Raw genomic sequence first — 21,931 nt, 5'->3', positions numbered from 1 at the left:
GCATTTGTTTTGAACCTATCTCCCTTCAGTTTCTCCGAATGCCCCCTCGTACTTGTTGTCCCCTTCAGTCTGAAGAATCTGTCCCTAAACACCCTCTCTATGCCCCTCATGATCTTGAAGGTCTCTATCATATCTCCCCTGAGCCTCCTTTTTTCCAGAGAGAAGAGCCCCAGCCTATCCAACCTCTCGGCGTATGGGCAGTGTTCCAGCCCTTTTACCAGTTTCGTTGCTCTCCTTTGGACTCTCTCAAGTACCGCCATGTCCTTCTTGAGGTGTGGCGACCAATACTGAACGCAGTATTCCAGATGTGGACGCACCATCGCTCGATACAATGGCATGATGACTTCTGCATCCTGGTTGTTATGCCCCTCTTTATGATGCCCAGCATCCTGTTGGCTTTTTTCGAGGCTGTTGCGCACTGTGCAGATGGCTTCAGTGATGCATCCACCAGCACACCCAAGTCTCTCTCAAGTCTGCTGTCTCCCAACAATGCCCCCCCAATTTGTAGTTGAACAACGGGTTCTTTTTCCCTATATGCATGACCTTGCATTTTTCCACGTTAAAGCGCATTTGCCATTTGTTTGCCCAGTCTTCCAGCTTGTCCAGGTCCCTTTATAGCTTTATAGCATCTTGCTATAAATTTTATTTTTTCTTGTTTTTTTCTTATTTTTTCGCTATTTCTAAAACTTGGATCTAGAGAGAGGATAGTTAAATAATGTTTTCTTTATGGGATGTATAATTAATTTTATGCTATTATGATTATTGTTTTCTGTACAAGTGTTATGCTTGAAATTAAATTGAAAATCAATAAAGATTTAATTATAAAAAAAAATAAAAAATCTATAGGGGAAGTCTTATTAGATATACTTAAATATACTTATAGTTTTCTTGCAATCATTATTTATTTTTTCAAATAGGTAATATTGAACAATTGGACTTTACCCTCCTTTCCTGTTTCTAGGTCCTTGGCTCAGCAGACAGGCATGAGCCCTGAGTCTCCATACTTAGATCCTTGCTTACCTGTAGGACTGATAGATAAAGTAGCGAGAAGTAGCGAAACCCTACACGTGCAAGGAAAGGGAGAATGGGATGCATGCCGACAACTGCTAGAACCCTTGCTCCTCAAATCCAATGACAGCCATGCCTATCTGAATCGAGTTTATCATTCGCCCATCGATTTCACCAATAGCGAGTTTTATGGATTCTCTGAATTCTTCTACTGCACAGAGGATGTTCTTCGCATGGGCGGCGAGTACAACAGCTACAAGTTTGCTAAAGCAGCACAGGTACTTTTTTGTTTAGATCTGAGTGTGCCTAAGTAAAATGTAATGGAAAATCATGTTTTGGTTTGCCTCCACTCTGTAACTGCTTTCTCAATATCCCTGGTTTAGGATTACTGTAGCATGACATGGTTGGCTTTAACTCAACGATTCAACAGAGGTCTCTTCTCCTCACATGCAGACCAACACAGATTAAAGTAAGGAGTCTTCTGTTTTTGATTGTAATCATGCTTCATAGCTATTAGAAAGCCATTTACTGCTAAGATTTATATGCAGCCTAGAGTTGTTTCATCCAGATATCTGAATAATTGGGCCTGCCTCACAAATTGCATTTCAGGAGATTAGCATCAGAGGAGACTTCTGAATTCCTTACTTGTGCAGTTGCACTTGCTGATGTGGCTTTGGGCTGCTGACAGTAGCATTATGTGTTAATAAACTGCAGTGTATTCAATCAAGCTGATGAAGTCCAATTCTCATTTTACTAGGTATCAGTGCTTTAAATCGGCTTGGATGTATCAAATTCTTCATGATGGATTTCATTTTCCTTACAATTACCCCAACCTGAGAACTGCCCAGCTGGTATATGACCGAGAGGTGCAATGGACACTGGGGGCAATCCTGTTCAAAACACGCTTTCTGCCACTCAGGTATTACTTTCCAGGATATAAGATACTTTGAGCTGCATACAATCTTTTGAGTCACAAAGACCAGCTAGGAAGATCACTGAGGTTTGTGGGTAGCAGGAGAGTTTATCAAAACATACAATAAAAGGGTGTTTAGAAAAGGGAGGAGGTAAGAGCATTGGGATGGTGGGAACTAGGCATGCCCTACCACGGAGCAACTCTTCACATATGGCCTCGCTTTTCAGCCCCTATTGACATATGTAGATGAGACCCTACAATAAGCCTCTATCCCTTTCATGTAGCTCCTGGGTTGAAACGTACCGGCAACAACCTATGCAAGCATTAGAAAGAACTACCACCAGCGACTTATCAAGGCTTCTCCCTTACCATCATATTACAGTTAGGAGAAAATAAGTCCAATAGCTAGGCCCCATCTATTCAGTGCAAACATACGTTATGTTCATGGTATTAACATATAGTATAAGAGAACAGTTGACTCTTTTGCTTTTCTGGTTGCTGCACATTGAGCAAAAAAATTTCCATGTATCGTCTTATGATGACACCTAAATCCTTTTGCTTGCTTATGACACCTAAGGTGGAACCTAATATAATGTAGCTATAATTTGGGGTTATTTTTCCTAATGTGCATCTCTTTGCAGTTGTCTGCATTTAAATTGTATTTGTTGAAGGAGGGGAGAGTGGGAGGATACCTGCCTTGTAGTTCTAACTAACTATGATAAGCAACCTTTCAGTCAACTACAAACAAATTGTCATCCTATGAGACTTTAACTTTGCAGAATACCCAGAAATTACCGGTGCATCAAGGGAATTCACAAAGACACTGTCTGACCTCGGTTTCATCCAACAAGTCCACTCCCCCACTCATTCACTCTGGGAACACTCTAGACCCGATCTTCATCTCAAAAGGCCTGCTACTCGACAACAAACCAACCCCGCTGATTAACTTTCAGGTCCCCTGGACTGACCAGTGTTCCCTCTAAGCGGGCGGGTGTTGTGAGCAAACTTTTTTCACTGTGAGCTAAAAATATCGGGCGCCAGCAAGTTATGAGCCAAATAAATATGTTGCTTTCTACCACAGAACTTCCTTACGTTTGTATGGAATCTATCCCCTTTCAACTTTAGAGAGTGCCCTCTCGTTCTCCCTGCCTTAGCTACTAAGTCTATTCCCTTCAGTACCTTGAATGTTTCTATCATGTCCCCTCTCAATCTCCTCTGCTCAAGGGAGAAGAGGCCCAGTTTCTCTAATCTTTCGCTGTACGGCAACTCCTCCAGCCCCTTAACCATTTTAGTTGCTCTTCTCTGGATCCTTTCGAGTAGTACCGTGTCCTTCTTAAAGTACCAGTGCTGGACGCAGTACTCCAGGTGAGGGCGTACCATGGCCCGGTACAGCAGCATGATAACCTTCTCTGTCTCTTCAGTCCAGCATCTGCCCCTTCCATTCACTGTCTGTCTTTCCCTGCCATCTCTCCTCCTGCCCCCCCCCACCCCCCAATTTGGTCTAGCATCCATCATCTTCCTTCTGTTCCCCTCATGGTCTGGCATCTCTATCCTTCCCTCCCCCCTGTGGTTTTTAGCATATCTCTCTTCTCATTTCCTCCACTCAGATCTGATCATTCTCTGCTCTCTCTTCCCTTTTCTTCTCTGGTCTTCCTTCTCTATTTTCTGCCTCCATCTAAATTAAATTCTTTCTTACTATTTAGTCCCGTTTCCCTCTTTTCACTGTGTCTACACACAGCTTGTCACCCCTTTCCCTCACCCCTCCATTATCTTACTATTTTCTTCCCCCTTTATTTATCTCCTCCTTCCATCCAGTATGTGTTCTTTCCCCACTTCCATTCAGCATCTGCTCTCCCTTCTCAACTGACATCCATCTGCCTTCTGCTCTCTCTCCCTTCTTCTCACTTCCATCATCTGTCCCCTTCTCTCTCTCTCTCATCTCCTCCATTCCATCATCTGCCCCTTCTCTCTCTCTCTCTCTCTCCCCCCCCCCCCAACTTCCATCATCTACCCCCCTTCCCCTCACCTTTGTGGGTCACTTTCTTTCCCCTGAGGGTGGCTCATGTCACAGGGGAAGCTTTGGCCGAGCAGAACCGCTTGATTGACAGTGGAACTTACTTGATTGATGTCGATGCTGGGGCCCGTTGCCGTTTGAAGGAAAAAAAAAAAGGTGGAAAAAAGGAACCTGTAAAGGCGAGAGGAAGGGAAACCTCCAGGACAGCTGCTTTTTGCCCTCCTTCAGCGGCCCAAGAGTTCAGACCAGCAGCGGCAGCTCTGTATGCTTTTAACTTCGGCACAGAGCTGCCCCTAATCAATAGTTTAGCGCGGTTTCATGAGGCAGCCTCTGGGCCTTTGATAGCCGGCCCGCTTCGATGATGCGATGTGGGCCGGCCTAGCAAAGGCCCCGAGGCTGCCTTATGAAACCGCGCTAAACTATTGATTAGGGGCAGCTCTGTGCCGAAGTTAAAAGCATACACAACTGCCGCTGCTGGTCTGGAGGTGCGGAGACAAGGCAGGAGGCAAACGCGGTGGAAGGCAGGAGTCCCGGCGAAGGCAGGAGTCCCGGCACAGCGACTGCAACAGGAAGTTGCAAGTCAGCTGACGCCGGCCTTTCGTTGCGGCTGGGACCGAATCCTTTGCGGACCGGCAAGATTTTGTTTGCGGACCGGCGGTTGAAGAACTGTGCTCTACACTGTGTGCGCTGTGACGAGAAACTTGTGCGCTGCGAGGTAATATTTTGAGCGCCAGCGCACCCCAGCGCAGCTTAGCGGGAACATAGCTGACCACCACATAATCTCATTTAACTTACACACCAAGACCAAAGGGCCTGCAGAAAACACTGCATCACACAAAACAACTACATTCGACCCAAAGTTAGTCAACCTTCATGCTTTAACCATTGTCATCTCCTCACTTGACCTAAACATAGGCCCCACGACCAATTTGCTATAGGAAAAGGCACAGGTTTGGCACTCTGGCATAAAGTCACTCTACAAAAAATTAGCTAAAGCCAAAGAACACAAGATCTTTCTCATCACCCTGGTTCACAGAAAACCTGAGAGAACGAAAACGGAGAATCAGGAAAGCTAAAAAAAAACCTGGTGCAAAACACACAGCGCTGAAAATAAAGCTACCTGGAAACCCTCTTGAAAGAATACAAACTAGCGACATTCAAAATAAAAAAGGCACACTTCACAAACCTAATATCCAAGATCCCAAGCAGATCAAAGGCCATCTTCTCACTGTCCAAAACTTGTTTTCCTCCTCCCAAGGATCACACCACAACCAAAAAACAAGCTTAGACAGTGAATCCCTCTCAAACTTCTTCTACGACAAGATATCCAAGATACGAGAAACTCTAGACTTAGAAGCCAAAGCCCTGCCAAACATTCCCAAAATTATGCAACACAACAACCCATACAAGTCAGAAACTCTAAATGGCTTCAAACCAGCATCTATTGATGACCTTAAAGGCATAATAGTCTCTCTACACCCCACAACCTCAATTTTGGACCCGTGTCCATCCACCACACTGCTAGCTACTAATGAATCATTCCTGAACTCCATTTTACTTCTAATTAATGAGTCCTTACAATCGGGCATAATACCTCAGAGCTGGAAAGCTGCCATAGTCAGACCACTCCTGAAAAATCCTACCATGGATCTGGACAATCCAAGCAGCTATAGACCTGTCTCAAACCTCCCATTTGTCTCAAAAGTACTAGAAAAGATAGTACCTGCACAACTGCGAGACTTCATGGAAACAAACACTACCCTCTCCAATTTCCAATCAGGATTCAGAAAGTACCACAGCATAGAAATGGTGCTTCTAGACATTGTAGATGACAGCTGGAAAATTCTCTGGCCAAATCTATCTCCCTCCCTCCCCCTTACCTTCGCAGCGCTTTAGAAAAGAAATTGAAGCTGACGAAGCCTGCCTGTGCCTGTGTGGGTGGAAGCTTCTTCTCTGACGCAACCGGAAGTTGCATCAGAGGAGAAGCTTCCGCCCACATACATGCGATTGCAGGGTGGCACAGGCAGGCTTTGCCGGCTTCAGTTTCTTTTTTAAAGCACCACGAAGGTAAGGGGGAGGGAGGGAGATAGATTTGGCTGGAGGTAGGAAGGGGGCCACGTGCGCTCGGTGACCGTGTGCCTTAACTGCGGGGACAAGGCCATTCACCACTCCACAGGGAGGTGGATGGCCTTGTCCCCGTGTCTGCAGTGAGCACTTCCCCCCCCCACACACACACACACACCGTTTTGGCAGCTTACCCGTGGGTAACTGCCACCGTGTCGTTCTCTAGTCTCAAACCTTTAGTTAAAGACAGTTCTAGACTTCTAGCTACACTTGAGAACTTGGAGAATTACCAGAGAAGATTTAATTTAAGAATTTTGAATTTTTCCCCATAATCCTGTTATTTCAGCTGAGGAAATGTTTGAAAAGTATTTATTTGAAGTCTTAGATTTCTCTTTGGGAAACATTGTCTCCTTTAGAAAGGATTTATGTTCCCATTAAGTTGCCTTCTAATGAATATGTTCTTTCTTATGTCTTAAAAAAAAATTCTTTAAACAAGAATATGTCCTTTTTTATGTTTTTAAAAATATTTCTGTAAACAAGAAGTAATCTTCTAGGGATTAAGATGCTCTCTTTTTCAGATGACTTCTAAGAGTGTACAGACTAGTCAAAAGGAAACTCTAGCCCCGAGGCCCCTTGCTTTTCAGATTGAAACTCAGGAGGGTTTTTGAAATTTCAGGGGAATAGGTATATTTTTTTATGGCTACCAGAAATGTAAAAACAATTTTAGTATGAAAAAATGAAGATCTGATGATGATCCTTCAGCCACAAGTTGTACTTAAGTTGCTGTAATAATTTAATTTATACTCCACTTTCTTGATGTATTTAAATTTCTTCTATAGTTAGCTTTCTATTGTTGTCTTCTTAATTGGGGTCTAATGGAACTTAAAGTAAATCCCACTACAGTGTATTCAAATGAGATTGTGGAGAAAAATGGTCTCAGAAATCATTTTTCCTTTTTTTATAGTTTTCTCATTTTATAGTATAGATAACTTTTTTTTGTATTTGGACAGTTATTTCTTATCATTGTATATGTTTATGCAGTATGTAATTGAGTTTTGAAATTCAATTTTAAAAATTTTTTTTATCTGTAGTTTGGATACCCAGTCTTCCTGTTTCATGAAGTCTAAATATGATTTAACAACTTTGAATAGCTTTGTATCATCTGCAAATTTGGGATCTGTTTTACAAAGCTGCGGTAACAGCCCCGAAGCCCATAGAGATTTAAAGGGCTTCGGGGTCGCTAGCACGGCTTTGTAGAATTGGAGGTTGATTACCTTACTTGTCTTTCCCTTTTATAAATATGTTAAAAACGCCAATCCCAGTACAGATCTTGTGGCATGCCACTATCCGCCTTCTTCAATTGATAGACTTGCCCATTTAATCCTACTCTCTTAATCTTATAACCAGTTCCCAATCCACAACAGAACATGGCTTTTTAATTTTCTAATGAGTCTTTCATGAGAGACCTTCAACATGTTTACATTACATTACATTAGGGATTTCTATTCCGCCTGTGCCTTGCGGTTCTAGGTGGATTACAATATAGAGGATATCTGGGCATTTCCAGTAGAATTACATTACAGGTGAAGAGTAAATTACAGGTAACAGTAAAGAATTACAATACATTCAAGATCACAGAAGATGTTACATAGCAACTGAATCAAGTTACATCGGGTGGAGAGTAAAGAATTACAATACATTCAAGATCACAGAAGATGTTACATGAACTGAATCAAGTTTCTTCGGGTGGAGAGTAGCGTCAGATATCTATAAGCGAAGGTGGTTACATAATGTTGATGATTACATGATATTGGTTACTTAATGTTGATGATATTGACTGTAGAAGTGTTTAGTTTGGGTTGGACAAAGTGTTACTATATGGGGGTGTTCCCAAAGGAATTGATTGGGAACTCATTAGATGGCGGTTAGAGTGATGGGAGATATTTTTTGAACAGTAGTGTTTTTATTTCTTTTCGGAACTCTTTTATGTCTGTTGTTTTGATCAGTAATTTTATTCATAAGAACATAAGAGTTGCCATATTGGGACAGGCAAAAGGTCCATCAAGCCTAGTATCTATCCTGTTTCCAACAATGGCCAACTCAGGTCACAAGTACCTGGCAAGATTCCAAGGTGTAAAACAGATTATCCCAGGACAAGCAGGCAGCATATTCTCTACATGCGAGTGATGTCATCAACGGAGCCCCCTAGCGGACTTTCTCGCAAGCAGATTTGCTTGAAGATCTTCAAACTTGCGAGTGTACCACGCATCCGCCCGACTTAGGGCGTGCGTCTCCTCAGCGTGTTCTCAGGTCTATGTTTTTCGCGGAGCCAGAAGTCCTGCTCCCTTGCTCTGCGCGATTTCGTAGTGCTTCTTGCACCGTGGCTTGCTTTATTATTTTCGGGTGAGTCGCTGTGCGGCGCATCTTGTCTTTCTAAAAAAAAAAAAAAAAAGGTTTTCACCTTTTGTATCTTTTTTTTTTTTTCTACCGGGCTGTCGTTTTTTGTCAGGCCGCGGCTGTATTTTTTCCCGCCAACTCCTCCGAAGCTTCGGGTGGTGGTGCCTTGGACACTGGGTCCTCCCCGAGTCATCTCCGCTGGGGCCGTTCCTCGACATCTCCGGGGCAGTTCAGCAGAGCATCCTCGTAGTCCCGATCTCGGGACTCGGAAGCCTCTGCATATTATTCGAGAGACGTCTCATCCTCTTTCTCGGCTGCTCCGAGATCTCGGTCTTCCTCGCCTCCTGAGGATCCTTCCTCTTCTAAGGCCTCCTCCTTTGCCCGATTTGTCTCGGACATGGGGAAGGCGCTGCAGCTGGATCTGCAGTCCGACTTCCGATATACTCGGGAATATTTGGTGGAGATGGGGCTCCCGAATCCGCCCCGTGAAGCATTGCATTTGCCTCTGCATAAAGTGCTCAGGCAGATGTTTCTCCGCAATTTGGAGACTCTGTATGCCATCCCAGCCATTCCTTCCAAGATGGAGTCCCGTTACCGGATGGTTACGGTCAAGGGGTCCCTGATGGTGGAGTCTTCCTTAAAGAAGTCTAACCCCTCCAGAGTCTACGCTGCTGTCCCTCCGGGCAGGGAAGGGCATACCATGGACAAGTTCAGTTGCCGTCTTTACCAGAACTCTATGATGGCTAACTGAGTTCTCAATTATAATTTTACCTTCACGTCCTATCTCAGGTTCTGTGTGGACGCCCTCTAATCGTTTCAGTCGGATGTGCCTGCTCCTCGTCGGCAGGAATTCCGTCTTCTCCAGGAGACCCTTTCTCAACTTCGTCTCTATATGTTTCAGGCGGCTTACGATGCTTTTGAGTTGTCCTCGAGGGTCATGGCCTTTGCAGTTGCTATGCGTCGCCTGGCCTGGCTCCGGATAGTGGACATGGACTCCAAGCTCCAGGATCGTCTGACGAACCTCCCTTGTGTGGGGAATGAGCTGTTTGACTCCATCGAGGCGGCAATTGAACGCCTTTCTGAGCATGAGCGGTCTTTCGCCTCCCTGGTGAGGCTCAAATCGAAAACTCCTCTGGCTCGACCGTACAAGATTCCTCTGTGGCGATACCCGCAGAAATCTACTCTTGTGTTATCTCGCCCGCCTCCAAGGCAACCTCTACAGCAGCAACGTACCCCCTAAAGCCCTAACGCCTGCTCCGGCGAAGGCTGGGCCGTCTTTTTGACAATTCCAGTCTGAGCCTGCCAGCTCCCTTTCGTCTTGAGCCTTCCCCCCTTCCCATCGGGGGTCGACTCCGTCATTTCTATCCTCAGTGGGAGAAACTTACCACAGACCTTTGGGTGCTTTCCATTGTACTCGCTTCACTTCAGTCGCCTACCCCCGGACCTTCCATCAAGAGAGTTTCCTTCTTCCAGGTTGCAACTTCCCCTTCTTCTGAGGGAAGCTCAGGCCCTCCTTGGCCTCCGGGCAGTCGAGGAGGTTCCTCAGGATCAGTTCAAAACAGGGTTTTATTCCCGGTATTTTCTGGTCCCCAAGAAGACGGGGGACCTGCGCCCGATCCTGGACCTAAGAGCCGTGAACAGGTTTATAGCCCGAGAAAAGTTCAGGATGCTCACTCTCCCCTTGTTGTACCCACTGCTGGACGAGGGGGACTGGCTGTGCTCGTTGAACCTCAAGGAGGCCTATACACACATCCCGATTCACCCAGCTTCTCGCCGATATCTGAGATTCCGGGTGGGGGATCTGCACCTCCAATATCGTGTTCTTCCCTTTGGCCTTGCGGCCTCTCCAAGGGTTTTCACAAAGTGCCTGGACGTGGTGGCCGCTGCCCTGCGTCTGCGGGGGCTGCAGGTTTTTCCTTTCCTTTGGCTGATCAAAGCGTCGTCTCGTCAGGCGGTCTTGGTGGCGACGAATCAGACTGTTTCCCTCCTTCAGAGTCTCAGCTTCGAGGTGAACTTTCCCAAGTCCCAGTTGTGTCCGTCCCAGTACCTCGAGTTTATCGGGGCGGTACTGGACACTCTTCGCCTTCGCTCCCTCTTGCCTCGGCGGGAGATCCTTATCCATCTTTGTCGGAAGGTGTCTCTTCTGCCCTCGGTCCCGGCCCGTCTCATTGGGCCACATGGCCTCCACGGTTCACGTGACTCCTTTTGCCAGACTTCACCTCCGCATACCTCCCAGTGGAACCAGGATCGGGATCCCTTTGTTGAGGCATTCTCTCTGCTGGTGGATGGTCTCTTCCAATCTTTCCAGAGGTTTTCTGTTTCACGCTCCTCCCCCGCAGAAAGTTCTCACGACGGACTCGTCGGCCTATGCTTGGGGGGCTCATCTGGACGGTCTTCGCACCCAGGGGCTTTGGTCAGCTGCAGACCATCTCTGCCACATCAATTTGCTGGAGCTCCGAGCGGTTTTCAATGCTCTGAAGGCTTTCAGTCTTCTGCTCCGTGACCGTGTGGTGTTGATTCACACAGACAACCAGGTCGCCATATATTATATCAACAAACAGGGAGGCATGGGATCTGGGATTGGGCGATCCGCCACAACATTTTTCTCCGTGCGGTCTATATTCAAGGCCAGCGGAACTGCCTGGCCGACAGGTTGAGCCGCCTTCTGCAGCCTCACGAATGGTCAATCCATTCCTCGACTCTGCGTCAGGTATTTGCACGGTGGGGGACTCCGGAGATCGACCTGTTCGCGTACCCCCGAAATCCCAAGTTGCCTCGTTTCTGCTCAAGGGTTTACACCCCCCACCAGTTCGAGGCGGTTGCTTTCCTCCTGGATTGGACGAACCTGTTTCTATATGCGTTCCCTCCATTCCCTTTGATTCTAAAGACTCTCGTCATGCTCTAAGTCCACTCACACCACCATGATTCTGATTGCTCCTCGGTGGCCCCGGCAACCGTGGTTCTCCCTTCTGCTGCAGCTCAGTTCCAGGGAGCCTCTTCTTCTGCCTGTTTTTCCTTCACTGCTTACGCAGAGTCGGGGTTCTCTGCTCCATCCCAACCTGCAGTCTCTACTCTTAACAGCTTGGTTCCTCGAGACTTGATGATCTCTTTCCAGTTGTCTCAGTCGGTCCTGGATGTTCTGGAGGCGTCTCGGAAGGGGTCCACTTGACAATGTTACCAGCAGAAATGGACACAATTTTCTTCTTGGTGTGATACACAGCGTCTGGTAGCCTCAATCTGCCTCCTTGTCCTCTGTGCTTGATTATCTGTTGCATTTATCTGGCGCTGGTCTCAAATCCACTTCGATTAGAGTCCACCTCAGCACCATTACTGCCTTTCATCTACCGATCAACGGGAAACCGCTCTCTGTTCATCCTGTGGTTTCCCGGTTCATGAAGGGTCTTTTCCATGTTCACCCCTCCCCCCCCCCCTTAAACCTCCTCCGATGGTTTGGGATCTCAACAAGGTCCTTTCTCACTTGATGAAACTGCCCTTTTTGCTGCTGGCTAGGGCTCACTTGAATTATCTCACGTGGAGGGTTGTGTTTCGTATTGCGGTTACTTCTGCTCGTAGGGTCAGTGAGCTGCAGGCCTTGGTGGCAGGCCCTCCTTTCACTGTGTTCCATCATGATAAGGTGGTTCTTTGTACCCATTCTAAATTCTTGCCTAAAGTCATTTCGGACTTTCACATCAACCAGTCCGTGGTTCTTCCGGTGTTTTTCCCGAAGCCCCATTCTCACCCTGGTGAGGCGGCTCTCCATACTCTTGACTGTAAGCGTGCACTGGCCTTTTACTTGCAGGGTACTGCACCTCATCGGACTGCTCCCCAGCTTTTCGTCTCTTTTGATCCCAATCGTTTGGGGCATCCTGTTTCTAAGCGAACCATTTTTAACTGGTTGGCTACTTGTATCTCTTTCTGTTACGCTCAGGCTGGTCTCTCCCTGCCGGATCGGGTCATGGGACATAAGGTCAGAGCAATGGCGGCGTCTGTTGCTTTCCTCCGCTCGACTCCAATTGAGGAAATCTGCAAGGCTGCCACTTGGTCCTCGGTTCATACTTTTACCTCTCACTACTGTCTGGATGCTTTCTCCAGGCATGCCGATTTTGGCCAGTCAGTTTTGCAAAATCTGTTTTCCTAAATTGCCAACTCTCCCACCGTCCCTTTCTAGTTAGCTTGGAGGTCTCCCACATGTAGAGAATATGCTGCCTGCTTGTCCTGGGATAAAGCACAGTTACTTACTGTAACAGGCGTTATCCAGGGACAGCAGGCAGATATTCTTGCAACCCACTCAACTCCCCAGGTTGGTTTCTTTGCTAGCTAACTGAACTGAGGCCACGCTGAGGAGACGCACGCCCTGAGTTGGGCGGGAAGGCACACGCGCATACGCAGTACACTTGCAAGCTTGAAGATCTTCAAGCAAGTCTGCTTACAAGAACATCTGCTAGGGGGCTCCATTGATGACATCACCCACATGAAGAGAATATGTGCTGTCCCTAGATAACACCTGTTACGGTAAGTAACTGTGCTTTTTATGCCTTCAGAGAAACGAAGCAAATTGGTGCGGCAGGATTTCCTTTGGCTGAATGCAGGTTGACTCTGTCCTATTAAACCGTATTTGTCTATGTGTTTGGTAATTTTGTTCTTTATAGTAGTTTTCTATGATTTTGCCTGGTACTGACTTGATGCTTACTGCTTTGTAGTTTCCCAAATCTGTGAACCTTTTTTTATTTTTTTTAAACTGGCATTATGTTGGCCACCTTCCAGTCTTCAGGGACTGTAGATGATGTTCTACTTGTTCTTCACCTTTTTTTTTTTTTTTAAATGAACACCTGTGAGAAACTACCATATAATCTGAAAACAAAGATCACTGCAATATAGGTTATTTGGTTTTAATTGGGATACTTCTTATTCCAAGTTGAAATATTAAGAGTAGTTTTGCCTCCAAAAATGCTCAGCTTTTCCAGTTCAGCAGAACACTGTGAGCCTGCATTTACGACTATAAGGGGATTTCCCCCTTATTTATAACCTTCCCCCCACCCTTTCCTGATCTTGTTCTGTTCGTTGTAACAACAGTTCTTGAAGTTGGTTAGGAGCTATGCATTAGTGCTCCTTTCGGAAGCATGGGCTCTAAATTCACACCCCCTCTTCTCATAGTATGGGGCATGCTGCCTGTGCAGTACGTAAGATCATAAAAATAGCCATACTGGGCCAAACTGATGGTCTATCTAGCCTAGCATCCTGCTTCCAACAATGGCCAATCCAGGTCACAAAAGAGCAGGAAGATTCCATGCTACAGATCCCAGGGATCAGTAGTGGCTTTTCCCATGTCGATAGTCCTAGCTCCAGCCCCAGCTGACCTGAGATGCAGAAGATGAATCTGTGAATCAAAACTAAGGACCTGCTGAATGGCAACTCCTGAGGCAGTATGGTTGTATTAAAGTGAGATCAAGCCAAATTAATTGGATCATCTTTGATTGGGTAGTTAAGTAGAGTGGTGTGAGAACTGGCTATAGTATGGTTTTCAGAAAATGTTTTGACATGGTTCACATTAGAGCCTCCTAAATACAATTTGAGCAGCCTGGGTTGTGCCCAAGGGTAGTTGATCATGTTACGAAGTGGTTCAATAATAGTGCAGAGTAGTAGTAAAGAGAGATTATCAATTGAGTGTTTTAATGACCGGCATGCTCTGTTTAATATTTTGAAAAATGATATTAGGCAGGGATTGGTTGGAAAGGTTTGTCTCCTTACAGATGGTACCAAGATCTGCAATAGAGTGCATACCGTATTTTCACGCAAATAACGCGCACCCGTATAAAACGCGCACACGGGTATAGCGCGCAGAAATCACGATGATATGTACAAAAACTTTGGTATACCGCGCTCACGGGTATACCGCGCATGCTGCCCGACGCTCCTTTCGCCCGCCCTGACTTTCCGACTCTCCGTTCACCCCCCCTGACTTCCGTGCACTGTCCCCCCTTGAAGGTCTGTCCCCATCCTGAAAGCCTGATGGCACATGGTCGGGTTGGGCCCATGTGCCTCAGGCCGCGCCCCCAGGTGGGACCTAAGGCTCCAGGGCCTATTCTGATTGGCCCACGCGCCTTAGGCCCCACCAGTAGGCGGAGCTTTAGGATGGATGGGCCAATCCGGCCTCATTCCTTCGTTGGCTGCCTGCCGGACAGGCGGGTTTGGCTCCCGTCTGTCCGGCCAACTACCAAAGGTACGGGGAAGGGGGTTGGGGGGGTCGTGGGGGTCGCCAGGGGGGTCGCGGGTCGGCTGGGGGAGCGGTCGGAGGTTCTTGGGGGGGGCGGTCGTTGGGGGGTGGGGGGTTTGCGTCGAGGGCAGGAGGGCCTGGGATCCCTCCTGCCCGTAATGTAGTGCGGGGTGGGGTTAGGGGGTCGCCGTGGCCAGGAGGGTTTGGGCTCCCTTCTGGCCCGATATTGTCGGGAAGTCGGCGGTCCTTCGGGGTGGGGGTGCGAGTGGTCTTGCCGGGGGGGGGGAGGTATCGGACGTCGGGGAGTCGGCCGGGCAAGAGGGCTTGGGCTCCCTCTTGCTCCGATCGTGGATGCGGGTGCGGGTGGGAGCGCGTGCGAGCGGTCGTTCGGGGTGGGGGTGCGAGTGGTCCTGCCGGGGGGGGGATGTATCGGACGTCGGGGAGTCGGCCGGGCAAGAGGGCTTGTGCTCCCTCTTGCTCCGTTCGTGGATGCGGGTGCGGGTGGGAGCGCGTGCGAGCGGTCGTTCGGGGTGAGGGTGCGAGTGGTCCTGCCGGGGGGGGGGGATGTATCGGACGTCGGGGAGTCGGCCGGGCAAGAGGGCTTGGGCTCCCTCTTGCTCCGATCGTGGATGCGGGTGCGGGTGGGAGCGCGTGCGAGCGGTCGTTCGGGGTGGGGGTGCGAGTGGTCCTGCCGGGGGGGGGGATGTATCGGACGTCGGGGAGTCGGCCGGGCAAGAGGGCTTGGGCTCCCTCTTGCTCCGATCGTGGATGCGGGTGCGGGTGGGAGCGCGTGCGAGCGGTCGTTCGGGGTGGGGGTGCGAGTGGTCCTGCCGGGGGGGGGGGGATGTATCGGACGTCGGGGAGTCGGCCGGGCAAGAGGGCTTGGGCTCCCTCTTGCTCCGATCGTGGATGCGGGTGCGGGTGGGAGCGCGTGCGAGCGGTCGTTCGGGGTGGGGGTGCGAGTGGTCCTGCCGGGGGGGGGATGTATCGGACGTCGGGGAGTCGGCCGGGCAAGAGGGCTTGGGCTCCCTCTTGCTCCGATCGTGGATGCGGGTGCGGGTGGGAGCGCGTGCGAGCGGTCGTTCGGGGTGGGGGTGCGAGCGGTCCTGCTGGGGGGGGTGAATCGGGCGTCGGGCGGGGTGGGAACTATGTTTTAAAACTTTTGTATACCGCGCTCACGCATATAACGCGCGAGGGGTATGCGCGGTAGGTAAAAACGCATATAACGCGCGCGTTATATGCGTGAAAATACGGTACTCCTGATAGACTAAACAAAATGAGGTTGGCATGCATGCTGAGTTTTTGTGGGGGGAAAAAAAGGAAATTTTGGGGTGCTGAATTACAGGGTATTATGTGGTGAATTTGGATATTGGGATTTAATGGCATTCTTCAACCCTATCCCAAGGCAAATTAGAGTCTAGTACAGTCTACAGCAGGGGTGCCCAATATGTCTATCGCAATCGACCGGTAGATCGTGAAGGCAATGCGAGTCTATCGCGGAGCCCATCCCGGGCTCCGTGATAGACTTGCGTTGCCTTCGCGATCTACCGGACCGATCAGCCTTCCTCTCCCCGACGTCAATTATGCCATTGGAGAGGAAGTTCCAGGCCAGCAAATCACTGCCTGGCTGGACTGGAACTTCCTCTCCAACGGCAGAATTGACGTCGGGGAGAGGAATGCTGGTCAGCCCGATGCTTCTAATCTGCAGGGAGAGCTTGAGGCAGCGGTGGCTTGGGGGCCTGTTCTCCGATGGCAGCGGCAGTGACTTGGGGGAGGGCAGGGAGAAAGAAAGAAAGGGGCAGGCAGGGAGACAGAAGGAAAGAAGGGAAACAGAACAAAAGAAAGGGGGGATAGGGAGACAGAAAGAAAGGGGGCAGAAAGAAGGGAAGGGGGCAGGGGGAGAGGAGGAAAAAGTTGGAGGGAATGAGGTCTGGACGAGAGGAGGCATACAGGAGGCTGAAAGAAGGGAAGAAATATTGGATGCACAGTCAGAAGAAGAAAGTGCAACCAGAGATTCATGAAATCACCACACAAAGGTAGGAAAAATGATTTTATTTTCAATTTAGTGATCAAAATGTGTCCATTTTGAGAATTTATAAATGCTGTCTATATTTTGCACTATGGACCCCTTTTACTAAACCGCAATAGCGTTTTTTAGCGCAGGGAGCCTATGAGCGTCTAGAGTAGCGCGGGGTTTTCAATGCAGCTCCCTGAGCTAAAAACTGCTATCGCAGTTTAGTTAAAAGGGAGTGGGGTATATTTGTCTATTTTTGTTCGGTTGTTACTGAGGTGACAGTGCATAGAGTCATCTGCCTTGACCTTTTTGAAAAAAAACCCGGAATATAAATGATAATTAACATTTTCTCTGCATACAGTGTGCTTTGTGGATTTTTTAAAAATTTTATTGTTGGTAGATCATTTTGACTTGGTCATTTTAAAAGTAGCTCGCAAGCCCAAAAAGTGTGGGCACCCCTGGTCTACAGTATGTCTCCCTGCAGTGTGAGACTGATAAGTTTCAAACAGGAGAGATCTCTGTCTAATCCATTTCTAGTGTTAAGAAATACAAAACGCTACAACACTACCAGGCCAGGATTAATTCGTCGAGGGCCCCTAGGCATACAAGTACACTGGGCCCCTTGCCCTGCCCCACCCCACCATGCACCCAGGCAGAAACAGGAAGCTACGTCAGAGGGAAGCTTTGGGCAAGCAGCACCACTTGCAAAATTACAGTTCCCGTTACCTTTCTTACCCGCGTTGCTTGCTTGTCTTACTTTCCGTCGATGGGGGGGGGGGGGGAGCTGCGTTGCTGATTGATGCCGTGGGCCCTTATCTGCCGTCTATTTCTATGTTTCTATGTTTCTATGATGCTGGAGGGGCCCATCACCGTTTGGAAAAAACAATGTTGATGCCCTCCTTCATCGGGCCCCCGTGACCATTTTGGGCCCTAGGCATGTGCTTACTGGGCCTATTGGTTAATCCTGCCCTGAATACTACAGTAGCAGGGAGAAGGAAGCATTTTCAGTAGATAGGAGCCTCAAAGGCAATGGGACTAGAGAATAACATTTTAAAAATACTTCTTCACAGAAAGTGAGAAAGTGGAACAAAAATGCAATTCAAAGTCAAGTATAAGCATAAAAAAATCCAAGGAGAGTGTAGCACAATGGTTAGAGCTATAGTCTTGGCACCCTGAGGTTGTGAGTTCAAACTAGAGAGTTGCGCGGGGACAGAAATCCCACCCATCCCTGCCAGGATCCTCTCCGTCCCCACCCGTCTCCGTCAGAATCCTCTCTGTCCCCACCCATCCCCACAAGGAATTACCTCTATCCCCACCCATCCCCATAAAAAGCAGCAATTACTTCTGACAGGATCATCAATTCCACAGTTTCTTTTGTGTTTGCGCTGCTGTTTTCCTTATGGAATCTCTTTGGTGGAACCCTTTTTTGTTTTCTGTTCAGGTAATTAACTTATAAACCCCCCTCTTTTACTAAGGTTGACGTGTCCATTATATTATATGGATGAACCATGCTTCCAAAGCCTTCCATCCCCGTGGGAGTCCCATTGGCTAGAAGGGGGACCCCATGGGCCAGAGGGTGGTCCCCGTGGGAGTCCCATGGGTTAGGGGAGGATTCCCACGGGACCCGCAGGATTCCCGCGATCCCCATTCCCATGCAGACCTCTAGTTCCAACTCCGTGCTGCTCCCTGTGACCCTGGGCAAGTCATTTAATCCCCCACTGCCCCAGGTACATTAAGACTCTGAGCTTGCCGAGACAGATAGGGAAAATGCTTGAGTACCTGAATGTAAACTACTTGGGCTGTAAGTGGTATATAAATGCTAAAATAAATAAATAAATAGTTGTAAAAAGATAGAGAATTGGAAAAGAGAAAACTAGGAAGAGAGCTGGGCCTTATATTTCTGTTCATATTCCATTCTTAATATTCTGCCTTTGTGTTCTCTTCCATTCTTTCTTTTATCACCTCTTATTGTGTCTTTTTTTTAGGGATATCCATCAGGAGAGTAATCGCCCTGCTCATGTGAACTGGTTCCGTTTCTCCTTTGTCTATAATCATCATCTATTTTTTGTCTGTATTTTTGTGGTGCTGCTATCCATTGTCCTCTATATCCTCCGACTTCGCCGGATTCATCGGAGGCAAGCACGTTTGTCTGTACTTGACTTGTGGATGGAGGAGGCAACACCTCTCACCCTGGAATCTGGGATCTGAGGATAGTAGGAACAAAAGTAGCTTCTGGATTTGGACTGGGTTAGAATATCTGCTGTCTAGCTCAGCTGGAGCTGAGATTACTGCACTGCTCTAGTACCCAGCAGCAACAAGTTTCTCAGGCCAACGCCTAGTCAGTTGCAGCATACAGTTTTGAAAAATTCAAGTGAGTGGTTGTACTAGACCTTAGAAAGAAAGGTGTTTGACCTTGGAAAATGTACTCTTGATACTTGAACTGAAATTATCATATTTACAGTTTCTGAGATCTTGAACCAAATTGCAGGAATCTGGATTAAGTTATTTTTAGCACAAATACAATTAATCAACCAGGGACAATATATGTATAAAGCAGATTCCACCAACCAATGACGGTGATATTCAGAATGTATAGGCTCACCATTGCTGAGTTGGGAACAAGGTCTTTTACAAAGCTGATCTGCAGGGTGTTGATATTTATGTTGTCAAATAAGATACTGCTCTGTTTACAATCATTTTATGTAAGGGCATTTTTAATAGAAAATAACTTTGCTTAAGAGCTGTCTGAAGCTGAAGTTGTCAAAGTGGAGGACCTCTCTCCCCTCCCCGTATTCAATTCTTCTCTTTTTCCCCATAGAGAGTCCTAGGAGTGATGCAATAATCTTAACATACAAGACCTGCTATAATATTTACTATACTAAAACTTATAAGTATTGTGTGTGTGTGTGAGGGGGGAGGGGTCCCTACTGCTTTGCAGGAGTCCAACTTGGTATCTAATGGCTTGTGTAATATTTCTTCTTAAGTTATGGTGAATTGAAATTTTGATGTTAGAAATCTACTAAATAGTGGTTGAAGGAGTTAATTTTATACAATTTCATTCTATGTAGCTTTGGGTTTTTTGCCCTTCTCTATAGGACAGGGGTTCTCAAAACAAACCTTGGGACACACCTACCCAGCTAGATTTTCAGGATATCCACAATGAATATGCTTTAGTGCAGTGGTTCCCAGCCCTGTCCTGGAGGACCACCAGACCAATCGGGTTTTCAGGATAGCCCTAATGAACATGCATGGAGCAGATTTGCATGCCTGTCAGTTCCATTATATGCAAATCTCTCATGTATATTAATTAAGACTAGCCTGAAAACCCGATTGGCTTGGTGGTCCTCCAGGACAGGGTAGAGAACCCTGTTTTAGTGCATGCAAATTTCTCATGCATTTTCATTGTGGATATCCTGGAAACCTGACTGGCTAGATATGTCATGAAGTTTGGATTGACAATTGCTATTAGCATGATGTCAGAAGCCAGAAGTTGTTGGCAAAGGGATGGCCATGGATCTTGACAGGGAGGAAGAGACTTTAATCCCATGAAATAAACAAGCATCTACTTTTCTGCTCCTTGGTGCTGATACTGCTTTCTCTTAGCTGGTACAAAACACATTTTTAAAATAGTATTTTATGTACTCAGTTTTATTCAAGAAACATGCCTTCTTATACAGCATTAGTAGTTCTCATAGAAAAATTAGTATTTACCACAAATAAAAGACTGAGCCATCTTCATCTGCAAGAACCACTGAGACTTTTTTTTTTTTTTTTAGTGTGCTTGTATATGGGATTATATACTGTTTTGGAGAGAATGGCTTTAATTGCATTGACTTGGAATCCAGAAAAGGTTGGTAGGGGCCCAGTGTTATCCTTCCAGCTTTATTTCTAGCTCTTACTCTTAACTTTATCTAGTCTCTTCCTTACTGGTATGGACAAATTCCTGGAGGAAAAGTCCATAGTCTGCTGTTGAGACAGACATGGGATGATAGCATTGAATGCTGCTACTATTTGGGGTTTTGACAGGTACTTGCGACTTGACTTGGCCTCCACAAAGATGGGATACTGGGCTAGATGGACCATTGGTCTGACCCAGTAAGGCTATTCTTATCAGAAATACTAGTGGAGGCTAGATGATATTCTGCAAGGAATGACATTGTGGCATTATTAGCTGGAAGAGCCACTTGCCTCAATCCTTATATTGCCTTATTCTCCTCAGTAGTAAAAGTGCAGGGGGAGAGAACCTTGTTGTGAACAATTCATGGGAATAGTGAAGTGCTAAGGGATCAGAATATGACTGTTCTTTAAGCTTCTATAAAGACTGCACTTAGTATTGACAGTGTTATTCTTCTCATTTAAAACTGGTATCCATTTCTTATGACCTCCATGGCTTGTGTATAGGATTAGTTTTCGGCAGTCGGCTGTATGTAACTTATAGCTTTACCAAAGGAGTGGGAAGAATTTTGTCCCAGCCCTGTACTTATTGTGAACGGGCATTTTGCCTAAGAGCAGAATGTAGATAAGCACACAACTGTAGCTGTCAAAGACAGTCCATTCTTGGACGCAGTGATATAATAACCATTGTCACTGACAGAAGGATTACAGCTCTTCAAAAAATTCTGCTGCTAGCCATTCTAGAGATGTTGCTTTTACTCCTTCATAAAAATGGAAAAATAAAGAGAATTTATGAAACTTGCTTTATTTTGATTTCTTACATTTTTGTTTAGTCCTTTCAAATCAATAAACTACACATTAACTATTATTTTTTTAGTAGAACTCTTCATTCAATTTCACATTTCCTACAAAGTAACCTGAACTTCCTGGCCTCCTTTTTGGGAATCACCAATGGGAAAACATGCATCAACAAAGGGCCCAGTTGCTTGTCCCAATTTCAGCTCCTCCCTAATCTAGGCCTCAGCCACCCCACCAGTGTGGTAACTCTTATATAGAGGGAAGGGGGGTTGACTTGTGCCATGCTTATGCCATGTTTGAGTACCGGAATGGGGATCAGGTGTATTGGTGATATTTTTAAATGCTGGAAGATGGATTGGATGTGCAATGGGAGAGAATGGAGCTGGAAGGTAGGGGGAAAGCACAACTGTGGCTATGGCACATTTTTATGTGTTTTTTCTGGTCCTGCATTGCATTACATGCTATGGCAAGTAGTGCAGATGCTCCTCACTTTCTACCTCTGCATATAATGTGGTGTCTGTGTGGTAACTCTCTAATCATACACTAAATGTAGGGCAGATGAAGGTCACATTCATTGCATTCACCTCACAGACTTTTTACTTCCTGCATATTAAT

General features: G+C 46.9%; 1 protein-coding gene across 4 annotated transcripts in view; it reads left to right on the top strand.

The window, feature by feature from the left end:
* ENTPD7 (ectonucleoside triphosphate diphosphohydrolase 7) overlaps positions 1-19,888 on the top strand; it is a 62,018-nt gene extending 42,130 nt beyond the window's left edge. For all 4 annotated transcript variants that reach the window (XM_033943824.1, XM_033943825.1, XM_033943826.1 and 1 more), the window contains 4 exons: positions 962-1,286; positions 1,392-1,477; positions 1,766-1,927; positions 18,610-19,888. In XM_033943824.1, coding sequence (XP_033799715.1) covers positions 962-1,286; positions 1,392-1,477; positions 1,766-1,927; positions 18,610-18,832 — 796 coding nt within the window. In that variant the 3' untranslated portion in view covers positions 18,833-19,888. The remainder of the gene's footprint in view (positions 1-961; positions 1,287-1,391; positions 1,478-1,765; positions 1,928-18,609) is intronic.
* Positions 19,889-21,931: the final 2,043 nt, after the last annotated feature.

This window comes from Geotrypetes seraphini, chromosome 4 (assembly GCF_902459505.1).
Source record: "Geotrypetes seraphini chromosome 4, aGeoSer1.1, whole genome shotgun sequence".
NCBI classification, from domain to species: Eukaryota; Metazoa; Chordata; class Amphibia; order Gymnophiona; family Dermophiidae; genus Geotrypetes; species Geotrypetes seraphini.
This window is presented reverse-complemented; position numbering and strand designations above follow the sequence as displayed.